Source organism: Benincasa hispida, chromosome 10 (assembly GCF_027475165.1).
Source record: "Benincasa hispida cultivar pf3 chromosome 10, pf3_genome.v1.1, whole genome shotgun sequence".
Lineage (NCBI taxonomy): Eukaryota > Viridiplantae > Streptophyta > Magnoliopsida > Cucurbitales > Cucurbitaceae > Benincasa > Benincasa hispida.
Window position 1 is genome coordinate 4,659,488 of NC_143487.1, and position 21,757 is coordinate 4,681,244.

General features: G+C 32.7%; 3 protein-coding genes across 5 annotated transcripts in view; all 3 read left to right on the top strand.

Moving 5' to 3' along the window:
* LOC120089274 (ARM repeat superfamily protein) overlaps positions 1–9,202 on the top strand; it is a 57,409-nt gene extending 48,207 nt beyond the window's left edge. The window contains exons 26-36 of the mRNA XM_039046693.2: positions 670–854; positions 1,205–1,540; positions 2,607–2,760; positions 2,856–2,966; positions 3,233–3,400; positions 4,201–4,318; positions 7,808–7,966; positions 8,048–8,163; positions 8,236–8,295; positions 8,447–8,682; positions 8,843–9,202. Coding sequence (XP_038902621.1) covers positions 670–854; positions 1,205–1,540; positions 2,607–2,760; positions 2,856–2,966; positions 3,233–3,400; positions 4,201–4,318; positions 7,808–7,966; positions 8,048–8,163; positions 8,236–8,295; positions 8,447–8,650 — 1,611 coding nt within the window. The 3' untranslated portion in view covers positions 8,651–8,682; positions 8,843–9,202. The remainder of the gene's footprint in view (positions 1–669; positions 855–1,204; positions 1,541–2,606; positions 2,761–2,855; positions 2,967–3,232; positions 3,401–4,200; positions 4,319–7,807; positions 7,967–8,047; positions 8,164–8,235; positions 8,296–8,446; positions 8,683–8,842) is intronic.
* Positions 9,203–13,474: 4,272 nt separating this feature from the next.
* LOC120087770 (axoneme-associated protein MST101(2) protein) lies at positions 13,475–16,549 on the top strand. Of its 3 annotated transcripts, XM_090306196.1 has the most exons (6): positions 13,541–13,808; positions 14,073–14,185; positions 14,771–14,828; positions 15,402–15,472; positions 15,598–15,684; positions 16,139–16,549. In XM_090306196.1, the coding sequence occupies exons 4-6, from the start codon at positions 15,413–15,415 to the stop codon at positions 16,439–16,441; spliced, it is 450 nt and encodes a 149-aa protein (XP_090162322.1). In that variant the 5' UTR covers positions 13,541–13,808; positions 14,073–14,185; positions 14,771–14,828; positions 15,402–15,412; the 3' UTR covers positions 16,442–16,549. The 3 variants fall into 3 exon arrangements, with proteins under 3 accessions (XP_038900589.1, XP_090162322.1, XP_038900590.1); XM_039044661.2 differs by lacking the exon at positions 14,771–14,828 and having other exon boundaries at positions 13,475–13,808; XM_039044662.2 differs by lacking the exon at positions 13,541–13,808 and having other exon boundaries at positions 15,402–15,684.
* Positions 16,550–18,695: 2,146 nt separating this feature from the next.
* LOC120087643 (octanoyltransferase) lies at positions 18,696–21,713 on the top strand. The gene is made up of 6 exons (XM_039044486.2): positions 18,696–18,951; positions 19,970–20,020; positions 20,107–20,176; positions 20,499–20,539; positions 21,076–21,135; positions 21,215–21,713. The coding sequence occupies exons 1-6, from the start codon at positions 18,886–18,888 to the stop codon at positions 21,287–21,289; spliced, it is 363 nt and encodes a 120-aa protein (XP_038900414.1). The 5' UTR covers positions 18,696–18,885; the 3' UTR covers positions 21,290–21,713.
* The last annotated feature ends 44 nt before the right edge of the window (positions 21,714–21,757 follow it).

Below are 21,757 nucleotides of genomic sequence, written 5' to 3' on the forward strand. Positions count from 1 at the left end.
TTCAACCGCACCCCCCAACGTTGACTAAGGAGTTTGAATTGCAGATGGTACCTGAGATGATTTTAGGGATGCGCTAGAATAGAGAGTTGGCTGCAAATGAATGGCTAGTGAAATGGAAGGGATTACCAGAGAGTGAAGCTACATGGGAGTTAGTGTATGTGATGAATGAACAGTTTCCCCAACTCCACCTTGAGGTCAAGGTGCAATTCGAGGCAAGCGATAATGTTAAACCCCCAATCATACATACTTATAAGCGGAAGGACAGAAGGGGAATTACACCCAGGATCGTGGGTGGAGGAGGGAATAACCGTGAGATAGGAGGTTGAGGAGAAGGGACCACTGGTTTGGCTATAAACGGAAGGGAGGGGGAGTCGGGAAGGGTTGGACATTTTGGGTAAAGCTGCGGTAGCTTTTGGAGGAGAGAATTGCCAGCCCTCTCGAATTGTGTTGGTTTAGTTTTCCATTTTCTTTCCTTTTCTGTTCTTGGTTATTTTGCTACTCAGATCGTACTTCTGTTTCTTTCACTGTAATAGTCGCTTTCTGTTCGTTAATATCAATACATATCCATCAGAGCCCTCTGCTGTTCTGTTTTCTTTTTTCTTTCGTTGGGTTTTACTGAGTGCAGGAAGAAGATACCTAACAGGTTACTCAATTTTTTGTTCTTTACAGTTGCATGCAGCAAATGTTGGACTGCAAACAGATAAGCTTGAGAATCTCAGAATTTCAATTGCAAAGGGATCTCCTATGTGGGAAACTCTAGACACGTGCATAAGAGTTGTGGACGATGAATCACTAAATTCATTGATTCCTCGGCTTGCTCATTTGATTCGGTCTGGAGTAGGCCTCAACACCAGGTCTGCATGATGCAAATTATCTCAACTTTTATTCAAGAACAATTCGAATTTTCCCTTTCCTTCTACTTGGTGCAATTCTTTTTCCTTCAAGCATCTCTTGTTCCAAACACATGGAAGTCGCTAATTCCTTATCTAGTGGATGGGATTATGGAATGAGAATCATGAACTAGATATGTACATAAAGCTAGGCCATTGTGAATCATAGAGGATAGCCGAGGAATAAAGAGTTCATAATTCAGAAAACTGAATGTTGTCATTTTTGTTGCCCGCCAGTATTGTTATATATGTGTGTGTGTTTATTTATTTATTTTTGTTATTATTATTTTTTTAAGTTTTTGTTTTCTTAATAGGGTTGGTGTTGCCAACTTTGTGACCTTATTGGTTCAAAAGGTTGGTGCTGATATCAAACCATATACAAACATGCTATTGAGGTTGTTGTTCCCGGTGGTTAAGGAGGAGAAGAGTGTTGCAGCAAAACGTGCCTTTGCTGCTGCTTGTGCAGTTGTTATGAAATTTTCAGCACAATCTCAGGTTCAGAAGTTAGTTGAAGATAGTACATCTCTTCATACAGGGGACAGGAATGACCAAATTTCCTGTGCTCTTTTACTGAAAAGCTATTCATCCATGGCCTCAGACGTCATGAGTGGATATCTTGCGGCAGTTATTCCAGTTATTTTTGTCTCAAGGTTTGAAGGAAATTTCTTTTTAGTAGACTAGCTAAACACCTATCTTGGTTTCTGATTTTCACATTGTTTCATTAATTCATACCCCTATTAACATAAAATAACATTGCTTAGCAAATCAGTAAGGATGCCTGACCGAAAGGATACACCACTTTAATATCTAAATCATGACTAATAGCAATTTCCATTAAGGAGTTATTTAAACTGGTTTGCCTAATGAAATATTACAAAGGCCATCAAATTTTTATGTATTACGAGATCATTCATCTACTATTGCTCCTTAAGCATGCTAACGTTCTTTTGAGATAATTTGGCAACTAATGTTCTTTTGTGATCACTCAGCCGCAAGTGTTCCTTAAGCATGCTAGTATTCTCTTATTTCATGTATTGTATGGACATGGGTGCCAAAGTGCCAGCTTTGTGCGGTGCATTTTGGCAACACTGTGGCCCAAAGGAGCTATATGCCACTGCTCAAGTTCAATAGTTTATAGACAAGCAAGAATGATAAGTTCTCTTGAAGGATGAACCCAAATTTACCAATAATCCTGTCTAATATTCCAGAATGAAAAAGGAAAACCTTAATTTTCTATGCTCTAACTATGAAGTTTTTGGCCTCCCACATATTTTCTATGGCATAGATGATTGTTTATATGTTGATAGAGCTAATGTGATGTTGTGTATTATTTGTTTATGCTCGTATTGTATCAGAGATCAAACCTTACTGTTTATCATTTGGGATTGGGTAATTTTTCTTCATTTACTTTCCAGTTCCATTGTTGGTTGGTTGGTTTTGCTATTAGTTTCATGTCTTCTTATTGCGCAGCGCTGCCGCCGTCCGTCTGGTCGGACGGGCGGGTTCGGCGCGGAAAAGAAAAGTTTCATGTCTTCTTATTATAAAGACAGTTATATTTACTTTAATAGAAAAATATATGGTATATGCTTCTGCACCATAAAGATTTACCATCTTAATTGATTAAGGTAATCGATGGCTTCATCTTTCCTGTAATCATTTAGGTTCTATTTACTCTGGGATTGAAAATATTAGTTTATGATTTTTTTAATTGTTTAGATTTGAAGAAGATAAGCATGTTTCTGGGTTATTTGAGGATTTGTGGGAAGAAAATACTAGTGGTGAACGTATTACTCTGCAATTATATCTGGGAGAAATTGTCTCTCTCATATGCAATGGAGTTACATCATCATCATGGACCGGTAAAAAGAAAGTAAGTAATGTTCTTTTCAATGTAACTCTCTTTTGTTTTTTCTTATTTGAATGATTTGTCTTTTCCATTTTTTTTTCTCCGCTTCTATCTTGTAGTCAGCACAAGCAATTGGCAAACTTTGTGAAGTTTTGGGCGAGTCCATATCATCTTATCATCAAGTCCTGCTCCAATCTCTTATGAAAGAAGTTTCTGGCCATATATGGGAGGTACGGTTATATGATTTTACTTCTTACCCAAAAGAAATATGCTGTTTGATTTTCAGGAATAGATCCAATGTTGAAGAAAACTAATGATGGAACTTTTAAGTTCTAGGAAATTTTTTCTTTTGACAAACATAGCATGAAATTACCTCATCATGCTGGAGTAGGATGAAGAGGGTTCTGGTATTATAATAGAATTATGAAAAAAACTGAGTTAATAATGATGGGGATTCCTTAGGTACCTTAGCTGTTTTTGTTTCTTGCTGTGACAGGGAAAGGATACCATCTTGTATGCACTGGGTGCTATTTCTTCTGCTTGCCACAAATTAATTTCTACGGCAGATCCTGCCATGCCCGATGTCATTGTAAACCTGGTATCTTCCTCTTGCTCCAAGAAAGCAAAGAAATTCCGAGAAGCAGCTTTTTCTTGTCTTGAGCAGGTGCATAATGTTTCTATTAATAGAGGTCCCAACCTCTCATTAACTCATTCATGAATTGGGTTCCTTTTTGGTTATTACTTATGTCATCTATGGATGTTAGAATTTCTTAGGATTATCTTGGAATTTAATTTATAGGAAATAGAGACTAGTTTGTTTGTCTTCTAAAACCAGAACAAAGATTTTAATACCCGAGACGGTACCTTCCTTTTCTGGAAAGATTTAAGATGTCTGATTGATGTGGCTAAAATATGATGCGTTAAAGTAACTTTCATGGTGAAGTTGTACAGATGTTCAATAGTTTGCTGTGTAGATTTTTTTTATACTATATGTGTTTCCTATTTGAAAAGTCTCAATAACCATGACTATTGTGGGGCTAGGTCAAAATGTCGAGTTAGGTATATGGAGTAAATTGTGGTGGTTGATTGGTGCATAGTGTCCCTCAACCCCACTCTCCCGACCAAAATGTTTTCATTTGAACTTGAAATTCCTGTAGATGAAAAACTTCCTAGAACTATTAAGTATGAATAAGTACTTGCTGCACTATCACTTGTTAGATGTTCTATGAACCAAAAAGGGCAAATGCTGTTTTGGCGAACTCTTCAACTGCACCTTACTGCATCTACTATTATGTTAGTTATTAAAAATCATTGTCTAGAAAAGCTAAAGAATTAAGAACAAAAGAACGTTAACAAATAATATTCCTAAGCTGTTGCTTGAATGATACATTGGTCGTGAAATAGGCAATGCATTTAAAACAGAGTGGCTATCCTGCAACTTACTTCCATCGGGGCTTTTTTCAGGTTCTAAAGGCCTTTGGCAGTCCCCAATTCTTCAATATGGTATTCCCATTGTTATTTGAGGCTTGCAAATCAGCGGATTCTGGCCAGGCATCTCTGGGAGGGGTTGCCGCTAAAACAGGTTCTTACTTGCTACCAAATTTTCTGTTTTTGTAGTAAGGTGATTCATTTTCATAAATTTTCTCATGAGTGGAAGTGGGAACATTATTCTGATGTCCCTGTCTATGTAGTTTACTTTGATGTAAACTTCAAGAAAGAAAATATATATATATATATATATATATATATTATATTGGATAGAAACACATTCCAAATTTTTGTGATGAAACAAGTTGATGTGAATGTTTGGTTGCTCGTTTTTCAGATGTTAATGTATTTCTACAAAATTGCTAACATGAAAATATGATGAGGAATGATATTGAAATGTTTTCTTTTTCTAACTCCCGTCTCTATGGCAAAGATACTAATGTAGCCTTAAGGAGATAAAAGGAGAATTCTCTCCAAGAATCAAGATTGTGGATCTTTTATTAGAATGAATAATGTGTTTGATACAAGAGGGAAAGGTTCCTATTTATAGAGTTTTATTACTAGTGGAGTAAAAAGAGAATTAAACTAGAAATTACCTAGTTTCCCAATTAACCCCTAGTCTTCTTACATCATTCTACCCCTCTAAAAAGAAAACTCGTCCTCGAGTTTTAAAAAGAAAAAAAATTATGAAGTAAACAAGGAATGAAATAAAATTGTTCAACAGAGTGTGACCAAACCAACCTCCGACATTTTGAACAAAAATATTATGATCAAAGGGATAAATTCGAGAAAAAAAAATCCAATATGCCACCAAAAGATGAACTTCTCCATCGGCCATAAACCTAAAAAAGATGTTTCCTTCAAGCTCATTCAAAACCGTATTCAAAGGACCAATCATTAAAAAACCACCTTCCAAAGAGAATCGTTCAAGAATCACGTCTTCTTTATCATTCGCTTCAAGTTCTTCGACAGTTTGGGGATCCATTTCTACTGCAATCAATATGTCGTTGTTCTTGTTTGATTCTTGCTTTGTGTTCGATACTTCTTTTCCATCTTCTTCGTTGGATTTTTGTTCTTCACATGCGACTGTTTCCAGATCAACATCTTCAAATTCTTGTTTTTCTTCAATTTTATCTTCAAGATTTTCTATTTGAAAATTTTCCAACCGTGATTCCTTTGTTTTTTCTTCAGTATGTGAAATCAATCCGTTTTTTAACTCTTGCAAATGAATTGATAGTTGATCAATATGTTGAGTCATTTTCCCCAATGAATGTTGGATTTCTTTTGTTGTTTTATTTATTTCCTCCAATGCTATGGGATCAAAGTAATCAATGTTGGATTCTTGGATATGCCTCAATCTCGTAGTGGGTATAGGATTCATCCATTGATTTTCTTGACTCAACCTTTCTTGATCGTGTTTCATAACTAAAAGAATAATTTTGAATCTTGAACGTTCTTCTTGGGCTGAAAAAATCCATTCTTGATGATTTTTTAATTCATCGGACTCCCAATCTTTACGTTGATTTCTTGAAAAATGGATTTGATTGGATCGTTGGGTCCTTTTTCGATATTACCGCCTTCTTATTCCGTCCCAAACTGCCTTAGAAACATCATCGGAGTCACTTAAATCACTAGAATCAAATTTCCAATGTGGATAATGATAGGTTCTTTGAGAAAATCGAGCATGGGCAAAATTAGTATGTTGGAATTCTTCTTTTGAATCACTTGAGTCAGAATTCCAGCATTGTTTTTGGAAGTAAATTTGATTTTCTTGCCTATACCAACTGCTGATTTTTTTCTTGGATGTCCTCTTTGATCAATAGTAGTCCATTCTTGTAAAATTTTGATAAATCTTCAGTTTCTTCTTTCTTTTTTGGAATTTCAAGGGTTCCCCCTAATTAGATGTGTGTTGTTTGGCAATGAGCAAAACTCACAAAGCTCCCTCTTGTGATCGGCGTCGCCAAGAGTTTCCCGCTCTTCCACCGGCGGCAGTCAACGTTGGCCCAGATGGATGCTCTGATACCAAATTGATGTAGCCTAAAGGAGAAAAAAGGAGAATTCTCTCCAAGAATCAAGATTGTGGATCTTTTATTAGAATGAATAATGTGTTTGATACAAGAGGGGAAGGTTCCTAATTGGGGGTAAAAAGGGAGTCAACCTAGAAATTACCTAATTACCTAATTAACCCCTATTCTTCTTACATCAGATACCTTGCACGGGCCAGATCATGAGAATTTTGATCATCTGTTTTTGCACCATCCTTCTGTTCTTTAATTTGGATTAGGTTGTTTGATACTATTCATGATCGATTGACCTCATTCTTATTAATTCTATGCATGCATGTGCGTGTGTGTGTGAGATGGGGGCATTGGGGAATTCTTCCTATCTGTAATCACATCAATAGTGAACTATATTGGGTAACATGAAAAGAGACATCCATAAGTTTGTACAGGAATGTCCTATTTCCAGTAAAATAAACCAATGGCCCTTTCTTTTGCGGGATTCCACTGTCGTCATGCTGAGTTTATGGGTCGGGGACTTCATTCACCTCAATCTATAGCCATATTGGTATCATCTACGCTTTCTGTTGTTGAAGGTGAATGAAAAATTATCAGCACGACTTTTTAGGCCCTGTAAAGTGCTCAAACGAGTGTGGCATGTGACCTACTGCTTGGACTGACCATCAGAGGCACTACTCATTTCTCTCAGCTATGTGAAGCATTGAGAGATTAAACTGAATGGTAAGTGGAATTGGAGTCTGCCTTGAGTGTTCATCAGGCTTCTTCCGACTTGCTCTAAATTTATGTCGTAGAAGAACCTGCCTTCTTTTGGAGCACCATCGGCACCTCTAGATGTGATTGAATGTCAAAGTTTTGGCTTTGGACCTAGAGGAAATAGGTGTCTTCTCTAGTCAAGGATACCAATTTAAGAAGCCGTAAAATGGACAATCACGGTATTAGGTAGTCAGAAAAGCCAGAGTGGGCGCATACAAAGAGGGGGAAATCCTACATCCGAAAGAACTGCAAGAAAACACTTTGATATTAGGAAATAACGGCTGCAGAGTTAATGTTAAGAAAAATGAAAGATATGACCGAGAGCTCCAAGAGGAGGCTAGATTGCAATAACTATTGCATCCTTTTACACTTCTGCATATTTTAGTTCAACTACATATAGGGTTGGAGATTCAAACTTCTTACTTTTTTGGTCGATGTCTCGAGGATATATGTTTTAACTAGTCAAGCTATATTGAGGTTGGCTAGTACTTCTATTATTATCTTGAAACATATTCTCTAATTCTTTCCAACCTAATTTTCTACAAATTTGCTTGCTAAATTCAGTCATTTAGTTTTATCTTCATGTTGAATAGAGAACCACTACGAAAGAGTCTGAATGAGTTCCTTGATCCATCCGGGGAAAGACAAAATCAATATAAAAACTAATAAATGGAGGGTCTCCTTCTATTTATTGCCGTTACATATTGTTGCTTGTGTGTGTTCTATATCGTCACAGATTTATGCTCTTCAACTTGCATGTGAGACTTTACAAGTTTTGATTGCGTTATGACCTGACTTAATTTATGCAGACTCAGATGATAGAGGAGAAACCTCAGTTCCTCGAGAGAAAATTTTAAATTGCTTAACATCTTCCATCAAAGTGGCTAATTTAGATGACGTTATTGAACAACAAAAGAACTTGCTGTATTTGATTACTACATCCTTGTCTAATGGCTTTCGATGGACCGGTATCAACTTCTCTTCTAGTCTCTCTTGTCTCAGCCTATAGTTGCCTTCATTGATGTTGAAATTGTACATGTCACTTTCAGTGAAAACTTCGACCTTTTTGTCAATCAATGAACTTTGCTCAAGGTTTCATGAAGTCTTGCGTCATGGTTCTCAAGGGAGGACTAAACTTGATAGCATTATTTCTTTTGTTCTTGAGGTAAGTGATTGCTTATATTTTCCATATGTTATTGTTAAATGTCTGAAATAAAATTTTTCTTTTCATCTACAGTTATCTCATTCTGTATCACCTTTAGTAGTCCAATGCATAACCACCGTCAAGATTGCTCAGGTGTGTTATCGATTCAACTTTCAAATTAAATTTTGAATTAGTATGCTAATTCAACATGATAACTTATGTAAATCTCGTTTCCTACCAATTGCCTATTGGAGATCATAAAGCTATATACTTATTTGTGTGATTTTTTTAATATCAAATTTAGGTTCACATCAGTGCTTCAGAATGTCTATTGGAGATCATAATGTTATATTCTGACTTGCCGTCTGTCCACCGAACTGACATTGGAATCAAAGCCGAGCTTCTTCATCTATCCCAGATTGAGAAAAATGAAGTTGCCAAATCATTATTGAAAACATGCATCGAGAATCTTGAAAACCTCCATCAAGATAAGATCCAGGAAGACTAGACGCTGCACTTTCCTTGAGCACAACACAATTGGTTAGTTATAGCCTTTATATATAGTTTCTCTTATTCTTACATGGCAAGTAACTTAGAACATAATTCGGATGGTATTTCTTAATACTTTGTAAGCCTCTTTTAGAGTAAAACTTGAAAACTACTACAATAAGTTTGCATTTTCACACAAAATAACCTACAGAGCTAGGAGTCCACAAAGCAAGAGGCAAATAGGTACAGAAGGCTCCACTCTTTGCATTAGGCTCACGAGGATCTTACACGGCGGAGCAAACTCCTCTATTGTCTTGCATTTCATCTGGGTCCGTCCTTATTTTTCACTGAGGTTTTGCCCATCTCAAAGCTTCAGTGAACGAGAATTTTAAATCATTACATTTTTCATTAGGACTTTAAAGATTATCTTCAGATGTCTCAAGCTTGGCTCTTGCTATGAAAGGGAGCTGTTTCTCAGGGGTCCTGTAAATTTATTAAGATTTGGATCTTTGGCAACACCCAAAGATATTCTTATTGTGAATTTATCTTAGATATCTAGACATATTAGTCAGTCTTGAGCCATGACAAATTTCAATCTTTTGGTTCTGTTAATTCCAAAGCTAAAGCCACTATAAGAAGTTTTGAACATGTAGGGTACTAAATATACAAATCGGGACCTAAGGCTAAGGCCAGAGGTTACTTGGATTTAAAAGCTTGCAGACCCTAATATCATTTACCATTACTCAATACACGTGTTTATGTACATATCTAAATTTAGGGTCTAAATGTGTATGTATGTATTTTTAATACAACAATTAAAAGAATGAGGATCGAACTTTCATCTTCAAAGTAGGAGTGCATGACAATCAGTCCATAATGGTTTAATTAATTTTAATTTTAACTACCGAGTTTTTTTTTTTATAGTCAAGATGTTAGGGGAGCTTTTGTTACGTTTAGTTCTAATTCTTCTTTGCCAAAGTGAGTTTAGCTCAATGGTAATTGGTATAATCTTTCAGATCTCTCATTCTCACAATTGTTGTACTAAAAAAAATTTGAATTCTTCTTTCAATTTGTAGACATTCAAAGTGTAAATGTGAATAGGGTTTTACACTTTTATCTGAAGTTTCAAAATTTTAGTTTGATAATTTTATCTAAAAAAGAAAATAATAAATAAATTATAATTTTGGTTTGATAATCGACTTTTGATCATTTTAAAAAGTAACCTAAATTGCAAATTTAGGAGTTTGAACCATTAGAAATCAATTTTGTACTTTTTAGAATAAAATATGTATTTTGTTTTCCAATTTGGCAATGTTATATTACTAATAATGGGGACGTTGTGGATTGCAAAACTATATAAATTTAAATAATGCTTTTTCCAAGAAGATAATTTTGATAATGCTTATATTTAAAGTAACTTCTGAAAACAAAAATAAAAACTTGCAATAATTTTTGAACGACCCCTGGTTTTCCTTTTAAAAGTTCCAAATCAATATGAGACACTGTAATGGATAAAAATAAATTGACAAATTATCGTCAACTTGAAAAGCACGATTAAAACACGGATATTAATAAAATATAATATAATAATAGTATAAATAAATATTAAAATATATTAAAATAAATATATAAATAAAAATATAAAATAAGAAATTTCTCTAAATTCTCAACTTTCTCTAATTTTTATGGATTTTGCCTAATGTGTGTCTTTCAAAATCCATCAAATGCCACTGTTTATAAATAATTTGGTAAGTAGGAGGTGAATTACATGGACACTGATAATGTGTAATGTTGAGACATATGGACAACATTTTAGCAAATGAGGGTGTGACATATAGTCAATGGACACTAAGTATGAGCATCTAATGTGCATCTATCATCATAATATTTATAATACTACCCCTTAGATGTTCATTATATATATAAAATATGTCTTCTTAAAACCTTATTAAGAAAAAATTCAATAAAAAATAAAATCCTAATGAAAGAAAAATAGTACATATTTCATATAATTTGTACTCCTACAAAGTATATTTCCTTGTCCTTATGGAAACATCACTTGAGATCTCTGAGTCACCGCATTCCAATATTGTACACCAGTTTTTCAAAGGTTGTGGTAGGTAATACCTTTGTGAATATGTCTATCAGGTTATCTTTCGAACAAATTTATTATACAGTGATGTTGTCATTTTCTTCAAGATCATGAGTGTAAAAAAGCATTAGTGAAATATGTTTTATTTTATCTCCTTTAATATATCCTCTTTTGATTTGGGATATACATGTTGTGTTGTCTTCGTATAATATTATTGGAATATTTTTATTAGAAGAAAAATCACATGTTTCACGATTGTGTTGAGTCATTGATCATAGTCATACACATTCTTGACTAACCTCGTGAATTGTAAGAATTTCAGCCTGATTTGAGGAAGTAGCTATTATGGTTTGTTTCACTGACCGCCATGATACATTAGTTCTTCCACATGTGAATAGATAATCTATTTGAGATCTAGCTTTGTGTGGATCAGATAGATATTCAGAATTTGCATAACCAACAAGACCAAAATCCGATTTATTTGAATAAAACAAAATCACATCAATCGTCTCTCGAAGATAACGAAGTATATGCTTAATTTCGTTCCAATTTCTTTTTGTTGGAGAAGAACTATATCTTGTTAATAAATTTACTGAAAATGCAATATTTGGTCTTGTATTATTAGCAAGAAACATAAGTGTAACAATTGCACTAAGATATGGTACTTCAGGACCAAGGAGTTCCTCATTATCATCTCGAGGTTGAAATATATCTTTCTTCACATCCAGTGAACGAACTTCCAATGGTATGTTCAATGGATGTGCTTTGTCCATATAAAACATTTTCAAAACTTTTTCTGCATAAATTGATTGATGAATAAATATCTTATTTGCTAAATGTTCAGTCTGCAAGTCAAGTCAAAATTTTGTTCTTTTGAGATCTTTCATCTCAAATTCCTTATTAAGATATTCTATTGCCTTTGAAAGCTCTTAAGGAGTCCCAATTATATTTAAGTCATCCATATATACCGTTATAATAGCAAATCCTGACTATGATTTTTTTAATAAAACACATAGACATATTGGATTATTTCAATATCCTTCTTTCAACAAATATCCAACGAAGCGATTATACCACATTCATCCCGATTGTTTCAATCCCTGTAGCGATCTTTGTAACTTTATTGAATACAATTCCCGAGAATTTGATTTATATGTTTTAGGTACCTTAAATCCTTCTAAAATTCTCATATAAATATAATTATCAAGAGATTCATATAAATATGTTGTGATTACATCCATAAGATGCATGTCCAGATTTTCATACACAGTCAGACTAATTAAATATCATAATGTAATTGCATTCACCACTAGAGAATACGTCTCTTCAAGATCAATACCAAGTATTTGTGAAAAAAAAATTGTGCAACTAGTCTTGTTTTATATCTTGTGACCTCAATATTTTAATTTCTTTTTCTCACAAATACCCATTTGTATCCCACAGGTTTGACACCTTCTAGTGTTCGTACTAATGGTAAAAAAACTTGACATTTGAAAGTGAGTTTAATTCTGCCTCGGTTGTTTCTTTCCACTTAAGCCAATATTTTATTTGTTGACATTCTTCAACAGATTTTGATTCGAATCCTCATTTTTAGATATAATATCAAGAACAACATTATACGCAAAAATGTTGTCGATAACTACCTGAATTTGGTTCCATCTGTTTCCTTTCGTGACATGGTTTATTGGAATCTCATTATTATCTTTAGGTATTTTACCTTTCTTACTAGTTATGTCATGAATTTCTTCATGGTATTTATATCCTCAATCAAGTCTTCTTAACTATTAATTATTTTATTTTCGAGGATTTTTATCTTTGGAACCCACTAGTCTACCACGCTTCTGGCGTGTTCCAGACTCATTAGTGACAACTTACTATGTTGGGATATCAATTTTCGATGAAAATTTTGAGTTGGTATATGTGACTTAGTTACTTTCTTTGCATCTATAAATATATCTAGTAACTAATTTGCTATATTTTGCAAATAAATTATCTTCTGAACTTCAAGTTCACATTGATCTGTACGGGGATCTAAATGAGACAATAACGATGCATTCCATGTAATTTCTTTTTCCAACTTTTTAATTCCTCCCCCTAATATTGGAAAATTTGTCTCATTAAAATGACAATCAGCAAATCATGCAGGAAATACATCATCCATCAGGGGCTTGATATTTAATAATTGATGGAAAAACATATCCAATATATATTCCTAACCTCATTTGAGGATCCATCTTAGTACGTAATGGCGGAGCAATTGGAATATATACTGCACATCCAAAACTTCTCATATGGTAAATATTTGGCCCATGGTCATAAGCTAATTGTAATAGCAGTACTCATGATAAGATATTGGCCTAATGCATACAAGTAACGTTTAATGCAAAATAGCATGTCCCCATGCAGACGTAAGAAGCTTAGCTTTCATAAGCAATGGTCTAGCAATTAACTACAAACGTTTTATGAATGATTCTGCTAAACTATTTTGTGTATAAACACGAGCTAACAAAATGTAACAGACAATAATTATCAAAAGCTTGGATGTAGATTCATCAGTATTATAAAAAAGAATGGTCTTAATTGTGTAATTAGAAAATTGTGCTCTTAGCTTAATTATTTGAGCAAGTATCTTCTAGAAACAAATGCTAGAAGCAAAAGTCATGAAAAATATTATTTGATCAAGTAATAATAAAAAATATTAAAAATAAGACATCTAAGAATAAAAAAAGTGACCCTTTTGGTTGTACATGAAAAATACAATCAATAAAAATTATATTTATATTTATTATATATTATATTTGGAAAAAAAATAAAATTAAAATTAAAAAAGAACCAAACCCTACACTCCATCTTTGTTTCCCACTTCTGCTTACTCCGTCTTGCAGCAGTCGCACGTCTGATCACCATTTGCAGCTCTGTTTTTCGTTTCCTACTATATTGTCTTCCTCTTTATTGCCGTCGCCGATCGCTGTCCGCCGTCGCGACCCCACCGCCTCTCTTCTTTCTCCTCTTCTTATCTCATTCTCTGCTGCAACCTCACGCCGCCACGCCAACCCCGTGCTCTGCTGCAGCCCTCCGTCAATCGGTAGGTTGCCTTCGAAATCTGCCTCGATCAGAATAATTTTTTTTTTTATTCAACCAACTTTGATTTTAAGTAGGATACATTTGTTATTAGGCCAATTTTGATTGAAAATCCTGCCAAAACCGACCTATTTTGGATGGATTTTCCTTTTTATTTCTCTCTCCCGGAATTTGTTTTCAATTTTATCTTGTATTATGTTTTCTGATTGTTTTCCCCCCTGGGTTTTGTCATTTATTGTTCTTGACGTCAAAGTTATTTGCTTCGCAGTGACAAGATGCATTCCAGGAATAAAAGGGCAAAAGTGGGATCATCTAGGGGCTCGACTGATATGGAAACTGAAATGAAAATGAGAAATATCAAGAAAGAAATTGAATTCCTCAGTAATTTCTCATTATCCCTCAGAATTCAGCTCATTTATCTGTGCATATATTATACTTTTTCAATTTCCTTTCGAAGATATATCTTTAGGGCGAATTTCATTATTTCAATCAATTCTCTATCGGTTAAGAGACTAGTTTTCTTTCTGAAATTATAGATTCTGTATGAAAGCTTTGGGTTTAATTTTCTTTTATTTTATGGTTTTCTGTGCCATGATGACACACACATATGTGAGGAAAAAGTACTACAAATCTTATATGCGATACCATATTGTATTAGCAACCGACATTGCCTTTTCTATTTTGTGTTCTCCCATGGAAAACCCAAACTATTTTATTTCAATGAAAGCAACGAATTAATTTTTCTTTTAGTTGAAGAATCTTAGCATTCTATTACACTTGTAGTCTAGTGGATCCTCTGAGCCTGTTAAATATGAATATATGTACTGATTATTGTAGTGCAAGAGTTAGGGAAGAGCTTCGGTAGTTTGACTTTAATTAGCAATCATACATGAGATTTGACGTCAAGCTCCAAAGAAATTGAATAGATGTTGGAACTGTATTTAACATCCTCGCATTTCCTTTCAGATTCTGTTTGTGTACAAACTTCTTTTGAATCATCTTCATGATCACACCTTTCCATAAGGTAGCTGCACTTGCTTTCTTAGATCCTTCCTCAGGTCTCGAGTCAATCGTTATTGACCAAAATATTTAGGTCCGTTGGAAACATGATTTTAAAAAATTATTTTTCTTTTAGTTTTCAAAACGTGACTTAATTTTTTAAAACATCGGTACAAAATGAATTAAAAGAACAAGAAACTTAGAGGTATAAGTGGTGTTTGTAAGTTTATTTTTCAAAAACTAAAAGCAAAAAATGGTTATCAAATGAGGTCTTTGTAATTGGTTTGATTGATGTTAGTTTGTTAATCCTCACCCTTTGTTTGGAGAAAATTTCTAGTACTAGGGTATTATATACTCCTTCATTCAGGATCTGACATGTCAATAGACGATTTACTATTATTTCATAGGCCCCACATCATTTTTAAATGCTTCTTTTATGGAAAACAATGAAAAGAATTGCATTCTATTATCAGAAACTATAGTCCTAGAAAATCTCTCGTGTGTGTGCAGTTTCTGGGTGGAGGGTTGAATAGAAGGTAATGAAGAAAAAAGGTGCAAGTATGAAGTAGCTAATTTGTTTTTGTATTCTTTATTTCAGCCTCCTCTCATATGTCATGGAAAGACAGAAAGGAGATTGAGAGTAGAAAAATTGTTTCTCTGGGTGGAAAGGTACGAGTACGACTATGGATACGCATTCTATAGGCTCAATTTATTATGGTATCCTGAATGAAGGTAATTTTAACATCTTACAACTATTGCTTTTAGACCGTCAATCTTGTTTTACCATCTTGCAGCCTCAAAAGAAGCAAAGACTACCTTTAAGTGTAGCACGACCAATCATGAAGAAGCAGAAGGAAAGAGAACAAAAGATGGTACAAGAGGTAAGGAAATCTATAGGATAGGTGACTTCCATGTTTGGATTTTTTTTTTTTTTTTTTTTTTGGCTAAATTATAACAAATACCCTTGATCTTTGTTTTTATTTCAAAAATACTCTTTATACGTTCAAAATTATAATATTATCCCTCAACTTTCCTAAATCATAAATATTCCAAAAGTACATAATAGACATCTTTTGGAATTTCGAACAAAAATCAAGACTTAGAATTGTGTAGCATAATCTAAAATGACAGGGTGATCTAAATTTCGTTTTAGGTCATTGTCATGCCATTTTATATCTAAACTTTTATCCAAAAATCTCAAGAATGTCTACTCTAAGGATATTTTTGAAATGCTTATGAATGCTAGGGTAGTATTGCAACTTTTGAAAGCATGGGTACTTTTTCTATCCTTTAACCATGTTTTTTCTTACCTGTATACTCTTCTGTTGTTTGCAGCATTCGAATGTTAGACAATTTGGTGGAATGGCTGGTAGTAGCAACTCTAGAAGATCTTTGGGGAGGCGCAAGCCGGAGGAACAGGTTCTTAAGTCGAGTGAAGGCTTTTTTAAACATGGTGTTCTTGATGTCAAACATCTACTAAGTCCAGCCTCTTCTAGAAACAATGGCCCTGCTAGGAATAGTGACCCTTTTAGGAATACTGACTTCGGAAATGAAATGGGCGTTAAAGGTAGAAGAAAAGGAGGAAAAAAGAAGAGTAAGAAAAGTAAGAAAAAGGGTGGCGGTAAGAAACGCCATTGAAATCATTCAATATTTGGAACATCATTCTAGTTTTACAATGAGAATATCGATATCTTTTTTTTGTTATATTAGTTGCAGTTCAATGAAATTTTGCAAATCCTTGTTTCACATATTGCTTTAATGCGTGCATCTGTGTATGGCTTCAAATGAACACTTTTTTGTTATTCAAAATAATGCTAGGTTAAATATACTTTTAAATCATTGTTTTTTTCCTTAAGTTGTTTGGTTGAAGACTTTTCTGCATAAGAATTAATAATTAATATTTGTTTCACAATGTTTAACATTTTACTTAGAAATAAGTAATTTTCGGACATCTCGATTTCTCACAAACAAGAGTTTTTTTCTTTCAAAGTTGTGGGATTTTTATTTTCCTTCTCCGTTTTTTATTTTATATATAATTTTATTTTGCGTATAGTTAATTATTTAATTAATTAATATTAATTTAAAAATAAATTATAATCTATTTAAATATTTTACTTAATTTATTTTTACAATAAAAATATATTATAGGAATGCAATTACTTTTTTATATCAACAGTTAATTAATTAGTTAACAATATCTTGTATATATTCAATTAATAAACTAGGATCAGTTAAATTTAATTAGTACAAAAATTTATTTTCAATAGTAATAAATGATTACTTATTTATTTATTTTTTATAATCAATCAAGTATTTATTGAGATTAATTTTAATTTGATCTTTCATTTTAAGATACATTTTTTCTACTCTAATTTGATCTTTCATTATAAATATATAAAACTTTTTTAGTATAATTTATTAATATTCTTTGTTAACATATCATATTTCATCTCATTTCACTTTTTATATAATATATTGTTTATTAAAATATATTTTTCTATATTATTTAATTAAAATTAAAATTAGTGATGTTGAACTTAATTAATTATAAAATGGTTAAGTATTAGATTATAATAAATCAGTTATTTTTAATTATAAATTACTCAAGTTTCAAATATTTAGAATTATAATTATTATTGATTTTTAATTAACTAACTTTTATTAATATATTGAATGATATTTTTTTTTAATTAATTAATCTACTACAATTATATAAGATTGGCATACTTAATTTTAGAAATTAAATAAAAACATAATTTTTATTCATAAAATTCTTATAGTATTTTTCATACACAACAAAATACAGTCACGACATCCTATTCTCAGGTATTCATCTATAAAAACCTCAAACTAAACAACCTCTAAGTAATTGTAAAAAAAATTGATTTGGTCTAAAAAGCATTTCTTTGATACAATATTTCTAAACGACCTTTACTCTCTATTCAATATTTCTCCTAATTCACTCACTAATGTAATCACAAATTCTATATAAGAGCCTTTGTGAACTTACTACTCCCAATATAATCAACTTTTGCCTAAATTAAGTTTGATAGATGTACCTATTAACTATTGAATTATTTTGCCAAAGCATGCAAATTTCAGCAATAATGTAACTTTAATATCATTTTTCTTTAAATCTCATCCATTTTGTTCTATACATATGTTTTATAATTTATTGAATGTACATAGAATATTGTTTTCAAGAATATTTTGAAAATCTAGTAGAGAATTAAAATTGAAACACCTATTAAAGTTTAAAATTTAGATTATAAAACTTACCAATTTGATAACTTTAAAAATTTAGGGTGAAAATTGATGCAACTTAGGAGTCAATATATTGATTTTCCCCTAAAACGGAAACTTAGGGGACACCTTACCAAGTTTTAAGGACAAAAGTAGTAAGATTTTCTATAAAAAAAAATACGTTTTTGGTCTTTAAGTTTTAGGCTAGTTTCCTTTTAGTCTAAGTTTGAATTTCAATTTAATTCTTAGATTTCAAAATATCAAATTTTATCTTTCAGGTTTGAATATTATTTCAATCTGGTTCCTAAATTTCAAAATTGCCATTTTTAATTTCGATTTTCACTAAATACTTATTTTATATTTTGGTGTTAATGTCTATTAATTAATTAAAATAATTATAAAACAAAAAATTTAAATGAATTTTAATTAATTATATATATTTTTTTAATTTTTTAAAATTAATTAATGGATAACACTAAAAATTAATAACTGAAAATGAACAAGGAATATTTAGTGAAAAAAAAAATCAAAATTTAAAGATCCAATAGAAACCAGTTACCAAAATCTAGGATATTTTTCACATCATTTTTCTTCCTTAACAAATTTAATTTTGTTTTTTCTTAAAAAAAAAAAAGTAATTCGTAATTTCGAGAGACATCAAGGACATCCCTTTCCGGTCTAAAAAACGGTCTATCAAGAAACGAACAAGAAAGGGATGAATGAAGGAAACCCTGAGAGCAGATTTTGTTATTCAGAATTTTTGAACCCAATTCCCGATTTTTCCTGAGCGTAAGCTATTTAAAACCTCATTCCGGCATCACGTAGATCCAAAAAGGACTATGGACGAGTTCGAATTTCATCGACTTCTTCAACTATTTCCCGTTGTTCGATCTCGAGATTATCACGTAACATTCATCTGCTATATCTTTCTTTTTTAGGAACGTAATTAGCTTGGAAAATTTCTTGATCATCCAGTGTTATGTATTCCATTGTTAATCTGTTCTTTGTTAGCGACAGAAATGATATTACTTCTCTATTTCGATTTCAATCTTTTTAGACCTTCTTCCTGCTACAATGTTGTGATTCATTGTTGGGATGTCACTAGCCACCCGGCAATTAGGACGGATTTGGGTGTTCTTTTTAGCGGTTGGATCAACATAGTTTGAATAAATCCCTTTTCTTTCAATTAGGTCTTTTGTGGTCTTATTCTCTTTGATTTAATGCAAGATATTTGCCAAAAGTGGTGGAGATATTTGGTAAGTAGTTTATAGGACACAATTCTATAGCCCTTATTGAATGAAGTTTATATGGGTATCTTTTTATGTTTACGAGATAACTCGATCACTGGTTGTTGGGTTCAAAAGAAAAGTGATGTTATTCTAAAATAATTGTTTGTTAAATTGTCATTGATCACTTTTGACGAAAGGATCTGCTAGGATTGATTACTGATAATTGAAATTCTAGAGATTCTACAGGGATACAAACTGGTTTGGCTTATAGGGTCTGTAATTTTTTACATCATGATTGCAGTCTCTTCAGCACGGGAAGTAATGGAAACCTCTTTTACTGCATTTTTGCACTTATAATTGGGAGGGAGATCCATTGGCCTTGGTTTGTAGAAGACTAGCTGAGATGTCATTTCTGTAGCTGTGTTTGTTTGATAACAAGTGCCTCTTCATTTTCTGTCTTTTATTTTGATGCTTTACCCATCGTTGAAGAAGGATTAACTGAGACTAGGGGAAGCTTTTAATTTTACTTCAATCACTTGCTCTGAAACTAATATGGAGTTCAAAAAGTTTATTGAATTATATGTATAAAACTCTTTGAACTTAACTGTTCTGGTTTTTCTGTTCCCATAAAGAGTGCAATTATAAGTAGCATAGGCATCCCTCGAGGTTGTTAAAAATCTCATACAATTTTCAGGCGGAGACAGAGTTATCTAGACAGTCAACATCCAAGTCATTCAAGAGTGAGGTTAATTAAATGCTTTGCCCTTACTTCCCGTCCTTGCATATTCCTTTTGCTGGTTAATTAAATACTGAATGTTGTCTTGTTCATAGTTAAATGAATGGCAAGAGGCATGGAATGAAGATGGACAAAAACCAAAGGTTCAAGGATCTGACCTACATGGTATATTATCTTGAGAATATCAATCTTTTTTATTTTATTCCATAAAGTTTTGTTTCTTGTCAATGAAATTTGTAAGGTCTTAAAATACGTTTGGATTTTCTTTAAGGAACCATATATGAACTTCCTTTGTACGTAGTTTTTCTTTAATGCTGTCTATGTATGATAGCATATAGGTGTTTGTAAATCGCCTATGAAGATATCTTTTCTGGTTTGAGTAGAGAGTATCTGTTTGATGGTCCTGATAAGGAAAGCTTCCATTTTTTCTTAGTATTTTAGATAGAAGTTAAAGTAATTTTACATTTTTTTGGATGACTGCTAACAGATGCATTCTGGAAGAAGCTAAAGTTAGCTGCTGAGCAGAAGGTACGAGCTTCTATTTCTTTTTGAAGTATGATGATAATATGGGACCTATATGCTGTGGATTCGAGAAAAAGTAATAGTCTAATTGGGACATAAACCCCCTAGAGTTACTTGGCTATCCTTTTCTGTTACAGGTCCTCATGATTATGTTTATAGCTCAGTAGTTACAATTCATGCGATATGGAAATTCAACAAAGTTTTCCCTCTACATATATTCTTGTCATGCCTTTTAAATGTCCAAATTTGTCGACCCATTTTTATCTGAACTTGTCCCTTTTGTGTTGAATTGAATTCTAAACAGCTGGTTAGTTACATTTTCCTCGAAGTTCTGAAAAACTCACGTGCATATATTTAGTTTCAGATTTTGTTATATCGATGGAAGCAAATGAGCATTCATTATAACTTAAATCGAAATATCTGGATTTCTCAACACATTGCTCCATCCTGACGATGCATTTCATTATTATTTCGTTTGAATGTGAGAAAAGAACAATGTTTATATTTGTATTTAACAACTCGGCTTTATTCATTCCATGCAGGTGGGAAAGGTTGAAGCAGAGAGATTCTGTAACTCATTTCAACAGATACACAATAAACTTGTATGTCATGCCATTAGATTTTTGTTTTTCTCCCTTCAATGTCATTAGAACGAAAATCATATAATCAATTTGGCTACAGGTTAACGAAGAACTTAGTTTGGATGCTGCCCGGAGCTTTCTGGATTCATTCAGTTCCAGTTCCACAGAAGAATAGTATGGTTTTCTGCTTCATACGTCTTGCATTTGATATATAATCTTGCCTTTATAGACCATATTTTGCAAGAGTCTGATTCAATTGCCAACAAAGATTTGGAACAGATAAGTTTTGTTTCAAGGGAATGCAGACACTATCTTTCAGAAACATTGGATTTTCCACTTAGCCTAATTATTATAAATAGATTTGTATTTTCACATTTATGACATTTACTCTACTATCCTTGATGTTTTAAAAGGCTAGAGATAGCCGTGGCCTTGGGACTTTTTATTTTGAAGGGGTGAGGCGTAAATCTGAGAGAATATGGGGCATAAACCTCGATTTTAATTTAAAAAAAACATTATACGAAGCCTAAATTTGTGTGATCGAACATTATAGTTATACAAGAATTAGATATATATAATTACCATCTCCATTTGATATCTATCTCAGTCTATTGGATAGACTGATATTTTGCTATTAGTTGCA